Source organism: Thunnus albacares, chromosome 4, assembly GCF_914725855.1.
Source record: "Thunnus albacares chromosome 4, fThuAlb1.1, whole genome shotgun sequence".
In the NCBI taxonomy this organism is placed as follows: Eukaryota; Metazoa; Chordata; class Actinopteri; order Scombriformes; family Scombridae; genus Thunnus; species Thunnus albacares.
In genome coordinates this window covers 10,631,362-10,648,734 of record NC_058109.1, presented here as the reverse complement: position 1 = coordinate 10,648,734, position 17,373 = coordinate 10,631,362, and the positions used below count along the sequence as shown (strand labels likewise).

Below are 17,373 nucleotides of genomic sequence, written 5' to 3'. Positions count from 1 at the left end.
TTAAAAAGAGAAGATAGTGGTGTAGAGTACACAGGGAGGGGAGAAGCATTGTCACATCCTCCTCCCTTCCTCCTACAGTTGTGTGTGTCTACGGGAGGTGGAGTGACAGGAAAGAGGAAGGAAAGGAAATTATATTCTGATATTACACCACATCTTTTTACCGCACACACAGATATATGGATCCTGATTGACAGCTATCAACTTTTTCTCTACTAGTTTATCGCCTGTGCAACAGTGAGTGCAAAGTGTCATTGTCAATCTCGCCTTTCTCCTTGTGGCTGAGAGTGACATCAACACCGTTGCTCTTGTCAGCTCGCCTGCATCTGTAACTTGTGGAATGATGACTGAGCTCAGGATAGCAAAGAATGCCTTACCGGAGGGACAATTCAGCAGTCCCTCCAGTAAACCTTTTCTCAAGAGACGATGCCTCAGTGATGTGAGTATTTTTCGCTTGCTAGAAGTGAGAGATTCTTTTAGCTCTGTTGAATTCTTAAGGTGGCTTAGAGACAGACATATATATGTTTGGTGTTGTAGAACAGTAGATAATTGATTTTTGTTCTTTGTATAGATATATACATGTTCCACTGCTCCAAGATCTGTTTTTTAGCCCAACACACACAGAATCAACTATGTCTGGGGAGAAAATGAAAGTGTGTTTTTTTTAACTAATGACAATATGCATTGTCAAAACCCTTTTATAAGCTTTAATTCTGTTACAATGCTTCTTTCATTAAGAACATTTAAATAATGGCTCCAGTTCTGCAGCACCTTCACAATCCAGCGGTGCGTTGCTTCCTTTCTTCCTCAGGAGCGATTAAGTCCTGATAATGTCACTGTGGCGTCTGTGTGGTTCACTGATAATCTGGTCAACATAGAACAGTGTTTGTTGATGTTTGTTTTGCAGTCAGGAGAGCAGCATCTCCCTGAATATCATATGGCACTGTTTATTTTCACATGCAACAATAGATTGAGGCTGCACCTTTGGCTTTACTAGGTCAGGGTCAGGTGGGAGTGTTTGTGCGAGTGTGCTTTTATATGCGTACGTCAAAGAATATGAGTATGTTTTAGTACATGCGTGCGTGAAAAAATGTTTATATGCATGCATGTGTGGCTTTGTGTGTATGTGTGTGTGTGCGTGTGTGTGTGTTTTGCAAACCATGCAGTGCCCCTCAGTAAATTTAAGCTGTTGTGGAAACATCAGCTTGGCACTTCAGTCCACTTGTGTTACATGGTGAGCAGAGGGCTCAACCCACTACAAGCATTGCCTTCAGAATCGTCTCCTCCTTCATCTCAGCCTGGAGCTGCATCCAAAATCTATAATGTGGCCTCTGCAGATGAGAATTGCATGCCTGCAGGCGTTTTCTTCTACTTTAAGCTGTACCACTACCTTTACCATTGGACAAAACAAAGAATTATGGTCTGTGGCAGTGCTTGGTCAGGGTTTAATTATAAATCCAGTAGTTGGATTGATGCCTCTTTATTTAATGAGCAGCACTGCTATCAGTACACCACCTGGACACATGTTGATTACAAAACATCAAGATTAAACACGGCTGACAGGAAAAACCAGTTGCCAGACCATCCATGTCAATTTATTTTTACTGCCTGCTTTTTACATTCTGTATCTGCTTCTTACCTGGTACGTTGAATGTGTCTCTTTCATACATTAAATGAACCGAGTGCTTCAGACACCAAAACCACACTGTCTTCCAGCTAATTTGGCTGTTGAGCACAGTCAGATGAGCTGTTGGCTGTAGCAACAGAGAGAAGCTCCATGGAGCTTTGAGTCTCATTTCCCCCTAAGAGTTACTTGTTTACAGTGTGTTTGTCTTGAAGCATGGAGGAACGATTCTCTTGGCGTTGAATGAAGCCTCAGTGAGATTGGTGTCAAGTGGGGTAGGGAATGCATTAGAGAGCGCTGTCATAGTGAAATATGGAATTAGAGGGTGTCAGAGATTCCAACAGGAGGTCTCGTGTCTTGAGACTGCACAGCCTGCTTTTGTAGTGAGCAGAGTTGAAGGATGAGTGAAGACAGCAGGGAAAGCATATCAACACAGCTCTGCAAACTATCAAATCCATGTCCTTTTTTTGGATCTGTGTCAACTCTCTCCCCCAGAACTCGGACCTGTTTGCCATGATCGAGAGGATGCAGGTACTGTTCGAGGCCTCCGACTCTGCCTTTTCTACTCACTGCCTAAACTCGTCTGTTCTCCTTCTCAGGCTTTAATCAAACACCATCCTCAAAGTTTCACTCGATTTGGACTTAAAACTTCCATTTATTTCTATTTTGAGACTCAAGTTATTCTGCTTTTCCTGCTATTTTTGTATTCCAGATCACAACCCTGCAACTGCAACACTTTTATGTGCGTGTCTATGTATTCTTCTATTTGCCATGAATGTGTTTTTTGTATTTTAGCAGTGACAGCCTCAGGCTGTCTTTAGAAACCTGATGCTTCTGAATGTGTTGAACAGGGCCTTTGTGTCTCCTCTACAGCTGAGTAGTTTTGCCTGCATCATCAGATATGTGAAATATTGTTGTGTTTCTTTAGTATACTGAGGTATCTGTAGGAATATAGTTTGTTTTGTAGCTGTTGATGTTCAACTCCAAAGTAACATGAACCTGAAGTAAGAACAGTAGATTCTAAATAAGCCAATGAAAAGACATCAACACAGTTTAATAAGAAACTTTGATCTGAGAGTGTCTCTGACAGTTAAAAGGGACAAAATGTACCTTTTAACTGAATTATAATAGAATTTTCTATTTCTATTTCTTTGGATCTTGAATTAAATAGACAAAGTCTATTTTTTCTTACATGCATAGTCTCTTAAGTGGTGAAATTAACCATTTAGTATTGGCATTGCAATCAACATAACATTGGCAGGACCATTTCTATCTGAATAGTCACATCTTCAGCATACATCCTGTTATTTCGGCTTAGAATATGTAAAACACTGAGATCTCAAACAATAACATCTTTTAGAAGTTGCTGGAAACAAAGAATCACAGGCATGAAAGGCATGATGATGTGTAGGTGTGAAAATATGTATTGCTAATGCATTCATTTTGGTTATAAAGCTATTCTGAGTGATTTGGAGATTTTTGAGGGGATTCAAAATCAAAAAAATATGTTTTCCTGTTTATCTTTGGTTGTTCAGCACCTGAATAACAGTGAACAGACAGCGGTAGCATATTTTATTATTAGAAATGCAGATTCTCCAACAAAAAGTAAAGGGAATGTTGGAGGGAAACAGAAACAGAAGCAGTGGAACAGTCTTCAAAGAATGAATTTAATGAAAGCATTTCCAATTTCCATTTGATTCATCGTCCTTATAGCCCTAAAAAATTGTGCATCAAATTTGATAAGTTTCAAATCTTACTGTAGGGTATTAGACACAAAGGGGGCACTGATCATTAATGCTTCCCTCTGGGCTTTGGGAACTGTCAGTAGTTATGAGTCAGCAGAATAAGAATAGATAGAGTACATGGAAAGCTCTTTTTGGCACTTTATGGCCCGCTATTGACCCTGAGATATCACTCCTCTTTTACTTCCTCTTTCTGCTGCCCATCTGATTGTGCTTGTGTCGGGTAAACATGAATTATTGTCACAAGGAATAATCTGGCGCTGTCATGCTTTGCAAGAAATTTCATGGAACTTGACCGTGTGTATCTTTGCACATGTGTAAACAAGTTTTGTACATATTTCACCTGCTCTGTGAATGTGCTATTATTTTTTTTTTTCTCTCCCTCTACAGGGTTGCAGAATGGATGAGCAAAGATGTCCCCTCCCTCCCCCCCTCAAAGTGAGTCGCAAATCCTCACATCTCCTCATAGACCACAGTCTGGTAAAACATCCGTAATGGCAGAGTTATAAACCTTTCCTTATCAGCTGTCAGACAGGCTTTAGGATGCTCACCGGCTGAGTTATAAACTCGACGGGGACTAGAACTTCAAAATCTGCCGCCGTCCTATTACCTAGACAGGCTACCGCAGTTGGCATTGAAGACTGGGGGATATTCTCAGCAGGGGGTCTGGGGTCAAGTCAGAAAGGGCACACAATAGATGATAATCGTTAGAAAGAAGGATATAAAACTATTTATAGCTGTGGACTGAGAACAATCAGGCAAGTTGGTGAGGGTTGGGCGATACCCTCAAATCTGTGTAATGTAGTTTTAGAGTTTTAAGTAAAAACTCATATAAAGGCTCCTATACAGCATAGTGTGGAAATATCCATTGTTCTATAGGAATATATAATTAAAGGGGAATGCCACCTATATATTATGGCCAAAAGTGTATCACTCGAATGCTTTGTGAGTTTGTGAGTGTTAACCTGACTGCAGGGATTTGCTCCCTTTCAGCCAAAAGAGCATTAGTGACGTTGGGAACTGATGTTGGGGCGATAAGACCTGTGCACACCAAACCTGAAAACCATTTCTTTTTGGTTTGCTTTGCACATGGAGTCATTGTCATGCTGAAACAGGAAAGGCTTTCTGTAAATCCAACAGTTGCTGCAATGTTTAAGCACACTATTGTCTAAACTATCAGTATATATTGTAGACTGTTTTCTTGTATGATATTAAACTAAATATTGAGCAAATATTGGTTGGACAGAAGCAATTCAGGAAATTGTGATCTGTACTTTTTACCAGTTACGGACCAAACAATTATTCGATTAATTGAGAAATGTGGATATGTAACGCTGCTACAGTGGAGACTGTGATTTTCATCTATCTTAAACAGCAATAAAAACATCTGGATTTTGTATAAGTCTCTTTTTAGAGTCAACAATAAGCAACAGCTTCTGTCTAGAGCCAGCATTTTAAAAAATGTCTTTAATGCAGTGGCATAAGAAGTGTTGTATTGTGGGACTTTCACTTCGTTGAATGAAAACATTTGCTTTCCTGATCTTGCTGTCACTTCTGCTACATATAGTCATAAATTTGTAATGGGCCAAGTGCAGGCATGCTCTGCTCGGGTTGTCGAAAGGCATTCTGTGGAAATAGAGAAAATCACTATTTAAAACTGAGAGAAAGTGGATAAGCCAAAAGTAAATAGCAGCAGCATGTATCAGGAGGTGAAATTGGAGATGAAAGGTTCATTATTATGTGATGTCCAGTGAGCAGTGAGCTTCCGCAATATAAATTTATCTCACAAGACTTTCTTTTTCAAAGTGAAAGATTATGCTGTCCTTATTTTCACATCAATACTTAGAGGTTTTAGCACCGAGTCTCTCTTAAATGGGTCCCAACAGTTACATAATAATAACAAATGCAATGAGTACAAATTGAAGTATCAGATAACTGTTACCTGCTAACAAAAAAGGGTTATGTATTCACTAGAGTGGAATAAGAAATTTGTCAGCAAGGCTGCTAATGTTGCCTCTGTCAGGTTTGAAGGATAAGAACCATGGATAATGTAGAACTGCATGATAGTTGATCACTTGTCACGGTATTTATATTCATTTTTATGTTTCTCAAAAAACCAAAACTGAAAGTTTAACTGTCAGCATGACTCATATTCGTTCCCCCCCCCTGCAGACAGAAGAGGACTACATCCCTTATCCCAGCGTTCATGAGGTACACACAGTTTACTTTCTGCACAAATAACTCACACTACACTCTATATATTTTATAGGCTAAGATAAAAGGCAAAAGTCAAAAAAAGAAGATGATTTCCTGCAACAATGAAAGAGTTGCTATGCTTGATGCAACACATCAACTAGTAGTTAGGTATCAGTGTTCTTTCTCAACGTTATTATTCTCCATCACTGTCAGGTTCTGGGTCGTCGTAGCCCTTTTCCACTCATCCTGCTGCCCCAGTTTGGAGGTTACTGGATTGAGGGAACCAATCATGAGCCTAAAGACCCACCAGAGGCAGATCAAACTCCCTGTCCTACCTCCCACATCAAACTGGAGACCAATAGCACCGCCAAGATCTACAGGAAACAATTTATGGGCAAGGTGAGGATGAGAAAAATGGGTAAACAAAATATCCATCTTGATTCGTTTAAACTAGTTTAACTTCTCACTTACCAATAGGCTGGGGAAAGTGCACTTGAAATCAACTTTTCTCAACTTTTCTCTGACTACATTGAAAAGAATTTATATTATTTTATACAAATAAAGGGGATGAAGGAAAAGAAAAATGTTCTGGGTTTGTATGTGGGTCCATTTGTTATCATTTGCATGTGGGTTAGTCACCTTTACAACTACTAGGACATTTTTTCAGGAACATGAAGCAACATGTGGGCTTTCCAAAAAGATAAAAACAAAGAACCACTGTCTGCTTCTGACGTGAAAATCAAAGTTTTACTTTTGTCAACACCTCTATGCCATTAGTATTCGTTCCCAAACTGATAAAATAAAGAAGTACATGTACAAGTGCGTACATCACACAAAGTGAAAAAAAAAATTCACAGTGTTGACATATTATGCTATATGATAGTAAACTGTGAAACAATTTGCATACTTGAAAACACTGAATTGTGCATTCAGTATACTGTAAGATTTGTAGAAGTTGGTACATTGTACCTAGTTTCACACCTTTCTCTCAAGGGCAGTTCCACCACTTTCCTTAATTAGAGGACGATTAATCTCCCTTCTCCATTTCTAATTTATTATAGCATTTTTTATTATTGTGTTACCCACTACTGTCAGCAGCACATCCTTGTACTAAAGCTTCTTCTACTTATCTGCCCCCAGGAACACTTTAATTATTACACCATGGATGCTGCCCTGGGCCACTTGGTCTTCTCCATGAAGTATGATGTCATTGGGGATCAAGAGCATCTGCGCTTGATGCTTCGGTACAATTTCCTATTATCTTTATCCCTGACCTGTTTTCTCTCCTATTCGTGCTTCTGTTGCTTAGTCTTCATGGTCCTTGCCTTTTCAATATCCGGTGCAATTTGTCTTTGCCTTTATCCCCTTTTCCTTTTTCTGGTCTCTCTTTCTATTTTCCTCTCTGCAATGCAGCTTTCTTCCTATAACCCTGCAACAATCATGGCTTCAAACATCCATGTAATGCTGTGATTTTTGGCATATACATGTAATTGTCCCAAACAGAACAATTCCATACAGTCTTTCCACACATGACTTGACTGTTCTGGGTTGATTAAGTTTTTTTTTTGTTGTTTTTTTTCCCCATCGTGAATAACTTTGAGTTGAGTAATAATGACTCACAGGAAGAAGAGCATTCCCACAGTGATGAATTAAAAAGTATTTCACAATTTGATTGCTATTAATAGGCTATGCTTCAGCGTAACGTCACAAGCTACCAAATAACTGTTCCCATCAGTTTCATCTTCAGTTAGATATGACTTCACATTTGTGCTGCTTATTTTACACAGGCAAACAATGTCCACACCACTATTGTTAAAAGGATTGTTACTTTTATGAATGTGCTTATCTGTCTTCTACAACGTGAAATTGGCTCATTAACAGTATCTTGTTTGTGAAATATGCTATTTAAATAATTCCATTATAGAAAGTGCTTCATAATACCTGACTAGGTGGACATTTATTCCATTGAGCTTCTGTTGGTCTTTGTTGAAGTCACAGTGACGTGAAAAATAAGGTTTTCATCACAACTAGTCCTGCTTCTCATAACCTGCAGCTATGTCACAATAAATAGTTCAGAACAACCCTTTCTCCTATAAATTATGTCTATATATGTCTAAATTGTTTACCCAGTTACTTTGTGTTGGCCAATGTAATCGCTGCCTGAATTCTGTTCACAGGTCATGAAGTGCAACGTTAGTGAAAGACTGTGATTTTAGTTCAATGTTAATAAACCTGTTGTGCTTCAATTCACTGCGGACTTTTTTAAACCAGCCATGATCTTTTCCAAACTTTAACCAAGTTCTGCTGGTGCTTAAACATAACCATAAAAAAAAGTTTAGTACGATTGGATATTTTGACGCAAAAAATGAAATATGTTGTCACTGAACATTGGTTTGGCAGAACTTCCCAGAGTTTACCTTGTGAGGCAGCTGGATTCGCAAGATCACGACATCCATAAGATCATGTGAGAATACATTTTGTCAGGCTTCAAGTTATGCGCTTGTACCAATCAGTGTCACGAATCCAGCTGGCTCGCAAGGTAAGACGGTGATAGACAGATGGTTCATCCAATCACCTGCCAAGTATTTTTTTGAAAGTGCCTGCCCTTTTCCAAACAATTTCGAGATGACTTCTCAGATGGTTCTATGTAACAAACCATCTGGCGTGTCAGGTTACAGACACATTGTGATTTAGGCGGTATTACATTTCCTGTAAAATATTTATTTGCTGTTGCAATTTAGTAGTATATAAATGTAATATCTCGGCTTGCCAGGAAATAGTTTTATGCATGTTTTTTTTATTAAGTAAATAATGAATGAATCTAATGAAAATTAATTGAAATAATTCAATTAATCTGTTGAAATAAGAAGACAATCATAGATTAGCAAAAGATGCTGCTTTCGTATCCTTAGAAACACAACAAAACATGTCCCTGAGTCCAATAGAGATGTGTGTTAGTCATTTATGTTCTAATCGTTGTGTAATACTGTGAGTACAAATATAAGCGTTCAAATGTTTGTGTGGTACAGCACTCAAGCCTCTCCCTATAAATATTGACGTAAAAAACTGTGCCACAAAGTGCTCAACAATCAGCACACTATTCATTCGTGTTGTACAAGTATAATGCCTCCCACCCACCCAACCTCGTACTCACTCTCTGAAATGCTCTCCTCCTTCACACTCGGCTAAAGACAGACGAGGGGGAGAGAGGCAGAACTCAATGCACCACATAACCTGTGAATTAATTTTAGCACCCGAGAGACTCCACTCCAGATTTTAATAGCTGCATTCCCTCTTTGTTAATGGAGCTTTAGAGTGGATGAGTATGTAGCGAGGTAACAGTCACTCAGCCCTCAACATTTTTTACCTGGTGATGTTTTCCATTGGGTGGGCACCACCCACACTCACTCCATCACCCCAGTCAAACTCACTCCCCTCAGCTGTTGTAGTCACACGCACTGACTCACAGTCCATATTTAAAGTACTGACTGTACACAAAGATCTACACTAGCCATGATCTCTTTTTTAAAATTTTACCATTAATACACTATACACAGTAAAAACACCAACTTATATTCTTTAGCATAAATAAAGATTAAAAGTTGTTTGGTGTTTGGATTCTTCTGTTTAAAATGGCAACTGTTACTTGCAGATTTTAACAGTTGTAGCTAGCTAATGAGGATAACTTTAGCTCCATGAATTGATTGAAAACTGACCTTCTAATGTTTCCAGCTGATTGGTTTTAAAACAAGAATCTTGTCAAAGGGGTCTTAAAAATACATTTGATAACTCAGAGGATATTGTGCTAAAAGACTGAGGCTAAAGCTATATGTCCCGGGTCAAACGGTCAGCATCCATTAGTTAGATATGGAAATAAAAAATAAGCATTGTTCTTGTATTGCAGTGTAGAGCTGGTTCATCTTAGTATGATAACTTGGATTACAGTCTAACCCTGTTTGGCTGCTTAGCTTACACTCTCAGTATGTTTTCACTTTTTAAGAGAAACTGCTTTTAGGACTAACCACTGTGTTTGGCAAATGTAACGCTATCTCAGGAAATAATTGGCTTGGGTTGCTGGAGTGTAAACTTCCCCAAATCCAATAAAAATCCATTCCTTACACACTTATGTTTTTGGAAAGGCTCAAAATTGTTGCTCTTATTACAGGCCCATGCACACCACTTCAGCATGTGAGGAAATCTGAAGCTTACCTGCGGTGCCTAGTTATGGTTGCTAAGCTATGATTGGACCTGTTCATGGGAGGGGCTTGGGGAGCAGTCAATTATCAGCATTTTGTGGCTTGTTTGTTGCCTTGAAATTCAGCGTTTTCTCTAAATGTACATTTTTTTGATTTAGTGAACAGTTGTGGCAATTGTATTGTGATGCTTTTGGGGCAACAAGAATGTGAACAGTGTATGCGATCCTGCATTGGTCAATACACTAAGTGGCTGCTGTATAACTAACCCCTGAGAATAATTGTTAAGTAATTTAAAGTACTCCAGTAATTATCTCACTAAATGTGAGCTACTATCAATTGTTCTGACTTTCTAGACATAGATCACTTTGTAGAACTCACTGGCTTTTCCTCTTTGGATAGATCAGTGACCCCCTAGAAAAGTAATTTGACTTTCTCATAAGCAATCTTTGCACAAATACATGAAGTGTAAAGACCATTATGTTCCCAGCTCCACACAGCATCTATTGGAAAGGTCCCCTTGGAATTTGTGATTCACTTGCATGACTGCAAGAAAGCATCAAAGAAAGAAACCATTAAAGCAGGAGAATTGATTTGGATTAGTAATAAAACAGCGAGCATGTTGACTTTTCAAGCTGTTTGACTTTCAGCACCAAGCTAAAAACCCACCATGATGTGATTCCCATCTCCTGCCTTACCGAGTTCCCCAATGTGGTTCAGATGGCCAAGGTAGGCAGTTAATATTGTGCCAAATAGATTGTCATAAAAATATTTTTCTGCGTACAGTATAATTAAAACGTACCTTTTCACTTACAGCTTGTTTGTGAGGAGGTAAACGTGGATAGGTTTTACCCTGTCCTCTACCCAAAGGTAGGCACTATTTTTCATTGTGATATTTTTCAATTATAATTATTTCTCTTGGCACTTACCTCCACGTAACTTACTGGACACTTTACCCTCTCATCCTCAGGCATCAAGGCTCATTGTCACCTTTGATGAGCATGTGATCAGCAATAACTTCAAATTTGGGGTTATTTATCAAAAGTTTGGCCAGGTGTGTACACTGCAGAGATACTGCTCCTAATCTTTGCTTTTGAGGTCACTCCTCCTGAAAATGTCCTTCACTTCCTCCTTACAGACATCAGAGGAGGAGCTGTTTGGCAACATGGAAGAAAGCCCTGCCTTTGTCGAGTTCTTGGAATTTCTGGGCCACAAGATCGAGCTTCATGACTTTAAAGGGTTTGGATGTTTTTCAGTTCAATTCCCTTCCTATTTCTCAACAGCAGACTAAGCGCTTTTTGGTTCATTCTTAGTATAGCGCTCTACCTCATGTCTTGTCAGAAGCGGGCCATCATTCATTTTGCTATTGATCAGACTTGGCTTTAAATTAATCCCTGAAAAAGCGAGTTAGAGTGTCCTGATATTTGTAGTGTTGCTGACATCATGATTGAATAGGCAGAAGAAGTGCCCTTGGCATTCCCTCAGTGATGAATGAGCGTAGAAGGACCGGGTGTTCTGACGGCACGTACTTATGTTCCACTCCTAACACTGCTTTGTTCTTCTCTCTTCTCTGTCTTGCTCTTAGTTGGTCACCTCAATCCCCTCCTTGCCATCTCCTATCATTTTATTCTCTTTCTTTTTCATGCTTCTGCCCTTAAATCTCCTCTTTCTGCTTCTCCTTTTCTTCTCCAGGTTTCGGGGTGGCCTGGATGTCACTCACGGGCAGACAGGGACAGAATCTTACTACACAAGTTTCCATAATAAGGAGATTATGTTCCATGTGTCCACCAAGCTGCCTTACACAGAGGGAGACTCGCAGCAGGTACAGTTACATTCCAGTGATTAATTAACAGGGTAACTAATATCTGTTTCAGCACAGTTTTCAATATCCTTGACTAATTGATTTGTAAAGGTCTCTTCTTGTGACTTCTTCATGTGTCGGACTGTAGCAGCAGCAGCAGAAGCTAATGTGTCAGGGTGGTTGAAATCCAAAGTGTTGATTAAGTAAGACAAATAATTATAATCTGTCATTGCCCCAGTTCTGAGGTGCAAAGTGATAACTAAAATCATAAATGGAATATTCAAGAACTTTTACTTTACCTTTAAATCCCTACTTGTGCTTTACAAGTGCGCCACAGATGTTGCTGAAATGTAGGTTTGCAGGTTTGATGTCCTCACTTACTCTCTTGTCCTAGAGAAACATCATTTTTTGAGGGTTGTCATTTCCACACATTGCAGTTTTATCTTCTGGCACTTTAGTTACTGTAGTTTTGAAGCTGAAGACTTCGTTGACACCATGTTGCAATAAGCTTGCATTAGTCCTCAGCTGCTCTTCGCTGCCTCTCAGAGTGGTTTGAACTTAGTTACCACAGTAACCCTGCACAGACTGTCCATATTGCCAAGGCATGAAGAGAAACAGAAGACATAAACAACACCCACATGGGATGATTCATGAGGGAACTCGAGAAAAGGAGGCAAGGTGCAGCCATAATAACATAGCATTATTTCAGGATGGAGAAAGCGCAGAATTAATGGGGCCTGATTTGACTGAATTTGATCTGATTTGAGCGGATATACAGCATTAACAGATGTCATGTGTCTCAATCCAGACCCACGCTTGCTGAGTTCATTTTAAGTGTCTAGCTGTCCGTGATGACGCTCGAGTTACGCAGTCCATCTGCACAGAGAAAGTGGGATGAATGTTATTCAGCTATCTGGGTTCAGAAAGCCCTTGTGTGAGTAAATATTAAATCTGACAGCCAGTAAGCTCAGGGATGATGCAGTAGTAACCCGGCCGCTCTGCTTTTGCAGCCACATGTATCCTGTTCCCCTTTCAGCCTTCACCACTGTCTTACATGCTGAGACATTTCTTCAAAATGGGAAAAGGTACATTTTTGACAAAAAAAGTACCCAGAATTTCATCATCTTTTTGAGTATTTAAAACATTTTCTATTCATTAGGCATGTACTTAATGTGTATGGCATATGTATGGCTGTTATAACTTCAACAAGCCTGAAACAGATGGTTGATTGCTCTTATGTGAACAAACAGAATGACATAACAGACAGAGGCTGTAAAGTAATCGGGCTGATATACTGGAAAAGAATCATATATAAAGCCCAGATTAAATATTTGCTGTGTTGTACTGTGCCCACAATTGATCTACTCTTGAGACATTTTATAGCAGCACCAGCTAACACTAAAGTCAATATCACCAAATGTGAAGTGGCTTTGTTAAAAGGCAGTACTAGTGTAGTGCTAAATAGCATGATGATTGATGGAGGGTAATCAACGCTCGCTGTTGCTGAGCAGGTGTCACGATGTTGGAGGCTTTTACTGAGGAGCAACACGGGAGCTGGGTCTGTTTTTGCCAAGACTGTCTTCACTGAGCATTTCTGTTTATCACCAAACTCTATCTGGTTGCAAAATCTGATAAATGTGCTTCCACTCACATGCTGTTGAAAGGCCTGGGTCACACTGTCTCCATGATAAGAATCTATTTTGGTGGGCTGAACAGAATTCATTTTGACGTTCTTCCAGCATCATAGTATTTTTTGAGTATTTTACTGTTTGATTGCGACATTTCTGGACAGCATTTAACAAGTCTCAAACAAGAAATTCACCCCAATGAAGACAGAAAAGTCATATGTTCTCTGATATTTATGTGAGCTTGCGAGCCCGAAATAAGAGTTCTTAGCAAAAGGCAACAAGGTGACGACATCGATTCATGTTTCAGCAGAGGAAGAAGTTGCCCCTAATGCTTGGCAAACACCAAGCTTTTTAAAAGATATTGCTTGGATAAAATTTTAATATCAGGCGCTCCGTCCTCCAAGTGCACGAAGGTCTTTCTGGTTACTTAAAGCTTTTTGGCAACAAGGAGAATACAGCCATTCAACAGCCATGATTTTGGTCACTAACACTCAGCCATTTGTATTATCATTAACTATTTCTGTTTTATTTTGTGTTGCCTCCACTGGTATTCAGGTTCATTCATGTTCACACCATCAACAGCCTTTGAAAGCTTGGATCTAAATTATTCAAGCCTAGTCATGGCTACATTCAGTGTATAGGGACTTTTAACAAAATACCAATGAAGACATGATACAGCACTGGATCAACTTTAACTGGTGTCACAGTAGCAATTCACAAAAACAGTCAGTTAATAGGTGTGTGTATATATTCCCAGTCAATCTTTTAGTGCAAATCCTTGAAATGATTCTGTGACAGACAGGCCTGTGTTTGTGATTCTCTAACTGGTTATTAAAGATGTGTCTGCTCTTGTTAGTTTTGTTTATCTGTGTCATCCAGCTGCAGAGGAAGAGGCACATAGGCAACGACATTGTAGCCATCGTGTTCCAGGAGGAGAACACACCCTTTGTACCAGACATGATCCAGTCCAACTTCCTGCATGCATATGTGGTGGTGCAGGTGGAGAACGCTTGTACAGACAATGTCACCTACAAGGTTGGTTTTGAGGACACGTGTGACCTGTAAAACCCTTTTTGCATTCACTCATTCATTATTCAGGAGCTTGTATTCTTCTGTGTGTCTTTTTTAAAAGTGTCACCAGTGATATGTATCATGTATCACAGTGTGTCTCGCAAAGGGGTTTCATAGCCTCTGGTCATCTGAGCTCTGCTCTCTCCTCCAGATGTCTGTGACAGCGAGGGATGATGTACCTTTCTTTGGGCCTGCTCTGCCTGATCCTGCCATCTTCAAAAAGGTCAGTGGTCACACCAGTGCACAAAGTAAATTCCACTTTACAAGCAGACATCATAAACCTTCCTTCACTCTGCATTCTCTTCTCTATGTATGCCTTCCTCAGGGCCCAGAGTTGCGTGAGTTCCTCTTCACCAAGCTCATCAATGCGGAGTACGCCTGCTACAAGGCTGAGAAGTTTGCCAAGCTAGAGGTGAGAAGAGTGTTACAATGCAAACATCGGCATGGAGGTGTGAATACTTGTAGTGTGTGTGTACATGTGTGCACACATAAGCACACACCTGCATAGATGTGCATCCTGCTGGCTGTATTCTTCAAAGGAAGTAATTTCAAGTGACAACATAGATTTATTTCATCTATGCTTTCTCAACCAACCACAAAGCAAATGAGCTCTAGTCCTGATGTTTAACATCCTGATGTGGTGATGTTGTATCATTTTCTTCTGTGCTAACCACATGATTTAATTTTAAATCACTAACTAATTTGCATCTGTCAAATTTCAGATAAGTGCCAGTACTTGTGTGAACTGTCCTTGTTGTTTGGTTTCAGGAGCGTACACGTTCAGCCCTGTTGGAGACTCTGTATGAGGAGCTGCACATCAACAGCCAATCCATGATGGGTATGGGTGGAGATGAAGATAAGCTGGAGAACGGAGGCGGAGGAGGAGGAGGAGGCTTCTTTGAATCCTTTAAGGTACAGCTCCATCCCTCATTTGATGAGATGCACTGTTAATCTGCAACTCCACATGCATGAGAGAGAATGGTAATGAGTGGAGAAACTTTTAGGATGCTTTTTTTTCCTCCCCTGTCTCTTGGCTGGGATTCTGGGTATTCACACATGAGAAAACAAAGCATAAAAAATTGTCAGTATCTCAAAGGACCAGTCCTGTGGCATTTGATTCCCTCACTTGGCTTGGACTGCTGAACTCGGTGTGTTTTCACATGATGGTGTGGTTTTGAGACTGGGAAGCATCCTGTTGTGTATGAAGGGCACTGACTGAGAGTGCTCCATCAATGACCATTAGGGGTGGTGGAGCGTAGCCCAGCCGCTGAGGCACAGCAGTGGGAGCTGTGATTGTGTGTGCCTGATGAACGATTTAATGACCCCTCATTAGGGAGCTGATGATGCAGTTTGCATGTCTCCCCATGGGCAAGTGTTCCCTTGCTGTTTTTCCTCTTTTCTCTGAGTCGCTGACTAGTTCTCAGCCATCTTTTCTGTATTTCTCTGCAATGTGAGAGAAATGAATCCATTTTATCTCAGTCTCTCTGTCTCTCTGTTGTCTCTTTAGATCCATCTGTTTCCCATACCATCCCACAAATCCTCTCTCTCTTTTTCTTTCTACCTGTCGAGAGCTATCGTGCCGCCTCTCCTTCTCTCTTTCACACCTCCACAAATTACATGTGCAAAGATGCCACACGCTCTCTCTCTCTTTCTCTCTCTCTCTCTCTCTCCCTGCCTCTGTCAAGCTGTGTAGATTCTGCCGTCCTGCTGTCTCTCCTACTTTCTCTCATAGTCCTGGTCTTCCTTGCTCACGCTGTGTCTCATCTCCCCCTCCCATGACATAAAACCCCACTATAGACTCACCTTTGTTGAATGACGACTGAGTACATAGGAAATGCGGTTTCATCCTCCTACACTTCAAAGCCTACACTCATCTCGACCTTCTGTGAACCTACATTTCTTTCACGCAGTCTCTCCCTCCTGCCTGTTGACCTGCACTGCCCCTAAGTGTTCGAAAATATTCCTGCATACAAACATGTATATGTACATGTGCACACACAGATACAGACACATTAAACACATTTGTGCCCTCAGAAATTCATCACGTTTATTCTAAAGTGATCACATGTATAAGCTCTTCGAAATAGGTTCAGTATGTAGTCATATTGACAGTATGAGTAGCAGTAGACAAAACTAAATATTTATTTAAAAATAATTGGCCAAATGGAGCAGTCTATTAAAAAAATGAACATTTCTGACAATGCATAAAATATATCTGCATACGTAATATAATTAGGAACATATTAGTCAATATGTTCCAGTGATTATGACCAAAATTTGTGAAATAACAGTGGGAATAAAACATACACTGTGTGTATTTATTTACTAATATGCACATGTACAGTACATCCGCATTTGAAATGGACTTAATTTGGACTTAATTTGAGCATAGATTCATATATACTGTACGTGTGTGGTATATAATGCCTTGAAATATTGGTCAGTGTGTTGCGTTTCCACATAGTATCAAAGTGGATCCACTGACAGTATCTCCTCGTTTCTCTCTGTAGCGGGTCATCCGCAGCAGAAGCCAGTCTATGGACGCCATGGGCCTCAGTAACAAGAAGTCACACACAGTCTCCACTAGTCACAGTGGCAGCTTTACCCACAATCCCGCAGAGAGCCCCAAAACCCCAGGGATTGTAAGTAACGCAGTTTGGTTCACATATGATGCCCACCCAACACATACATTCATGATACAGTATTTCTACAGTATTTCTACCTTTTCACAGCAGTGGGTAAATACACATACGCACACCTCTAACCCCGGTTCTTTCTTACCAGCAGCACTTTAACACTTTACTTACATCAGTAGTTTAACATCAAAGCGCTCGCTTTCATTCCTGACATTTTAAATTCATTCTTGCTTTGTACTAAAGCAGCTTTCACTGATTACCTTTTTCCATTTACAGCTCATAGAGTTCCTATTAATGACAAGTTTTTTTTGTTTGGAAAATTAACAGCATAATTCATTCTCAGCATTTCATCCATTCTCATCTGTTGAGAGAATCCTCATCACCCCATAGTGTGACAGTTACAAATCTAGTATTAAAAAAAAATAGTGTGTCCATTGTGGAATGAATTCAACAATTTCCTTCCTCACTACCAGGTGACTCTGATT

The 17,373-nt window shown here is 40.0% G+C and overlaps 1 protein-coding gene across 3 annotated transcripts in view; it reads left to right on the top strand.

Moving 5' to 3' along the window:
• Positions 1–17,373, top strand: part of LOC122980436 (rap1 GTPase-activating protein 1-like) — a 93,406-nt gene that overhangs the window by 68,787 nt on the left and 7,246 nt on the right. For all 3 annotated transcript variants that reach the window (XM_044348460.1, XM_044348462.1, XM_044348461.1), the window contains 14 exons: positions 3,754–3,801; positions 5,536–5,574; positions 5,773–5,958; positions 6,700–6,803; positions 10,403–10,481; positions 10,569–10,622; positions 10,723–10,806; positions 10,891–10,991; positions 11,445–11,574; positions 14,061–14,216; positions 14,404–14,475; positions 14,578–14,664; positions 15,021–15,164; positions 16,763–16,894. In XM_044348460.1, the coding sequence (XP_044204395.1) occupies positions 3,763–3,801; positions 5,536–5,574; positions 5,773–5,958; positions 6,700–6,803; positions 10,403–10,481; positions 10,569–10,622; positions 10,723–10,806; positions 10,891–10,991; positions 11,445–11,574; positions 14,061–14,216; positions 14,404–14,475; positions 14,578–14,664; positions 15,021–15,164; positions 16,763–16,894 (1,407 nt within the window). In that variant the 5' untranslated portion in view covers positions 3,754–3,762. The remainder of the gene's footprint in view (positions 1–3,753; positions 3,802–5,535; positions 5,575–5,772; positions 5,959–6,699; positions 6,804–10,402; positions 10,482–10,568; positions 10,623–10,722; positions 10,807–10,890; positions 10,992–11,444; positions 11,575–14,060; positions 14,217–14,403; positions 14,476–14,577; positions 14,665–15,020; positions 15,165–16,762; positions 16,895–17,373) is intronic.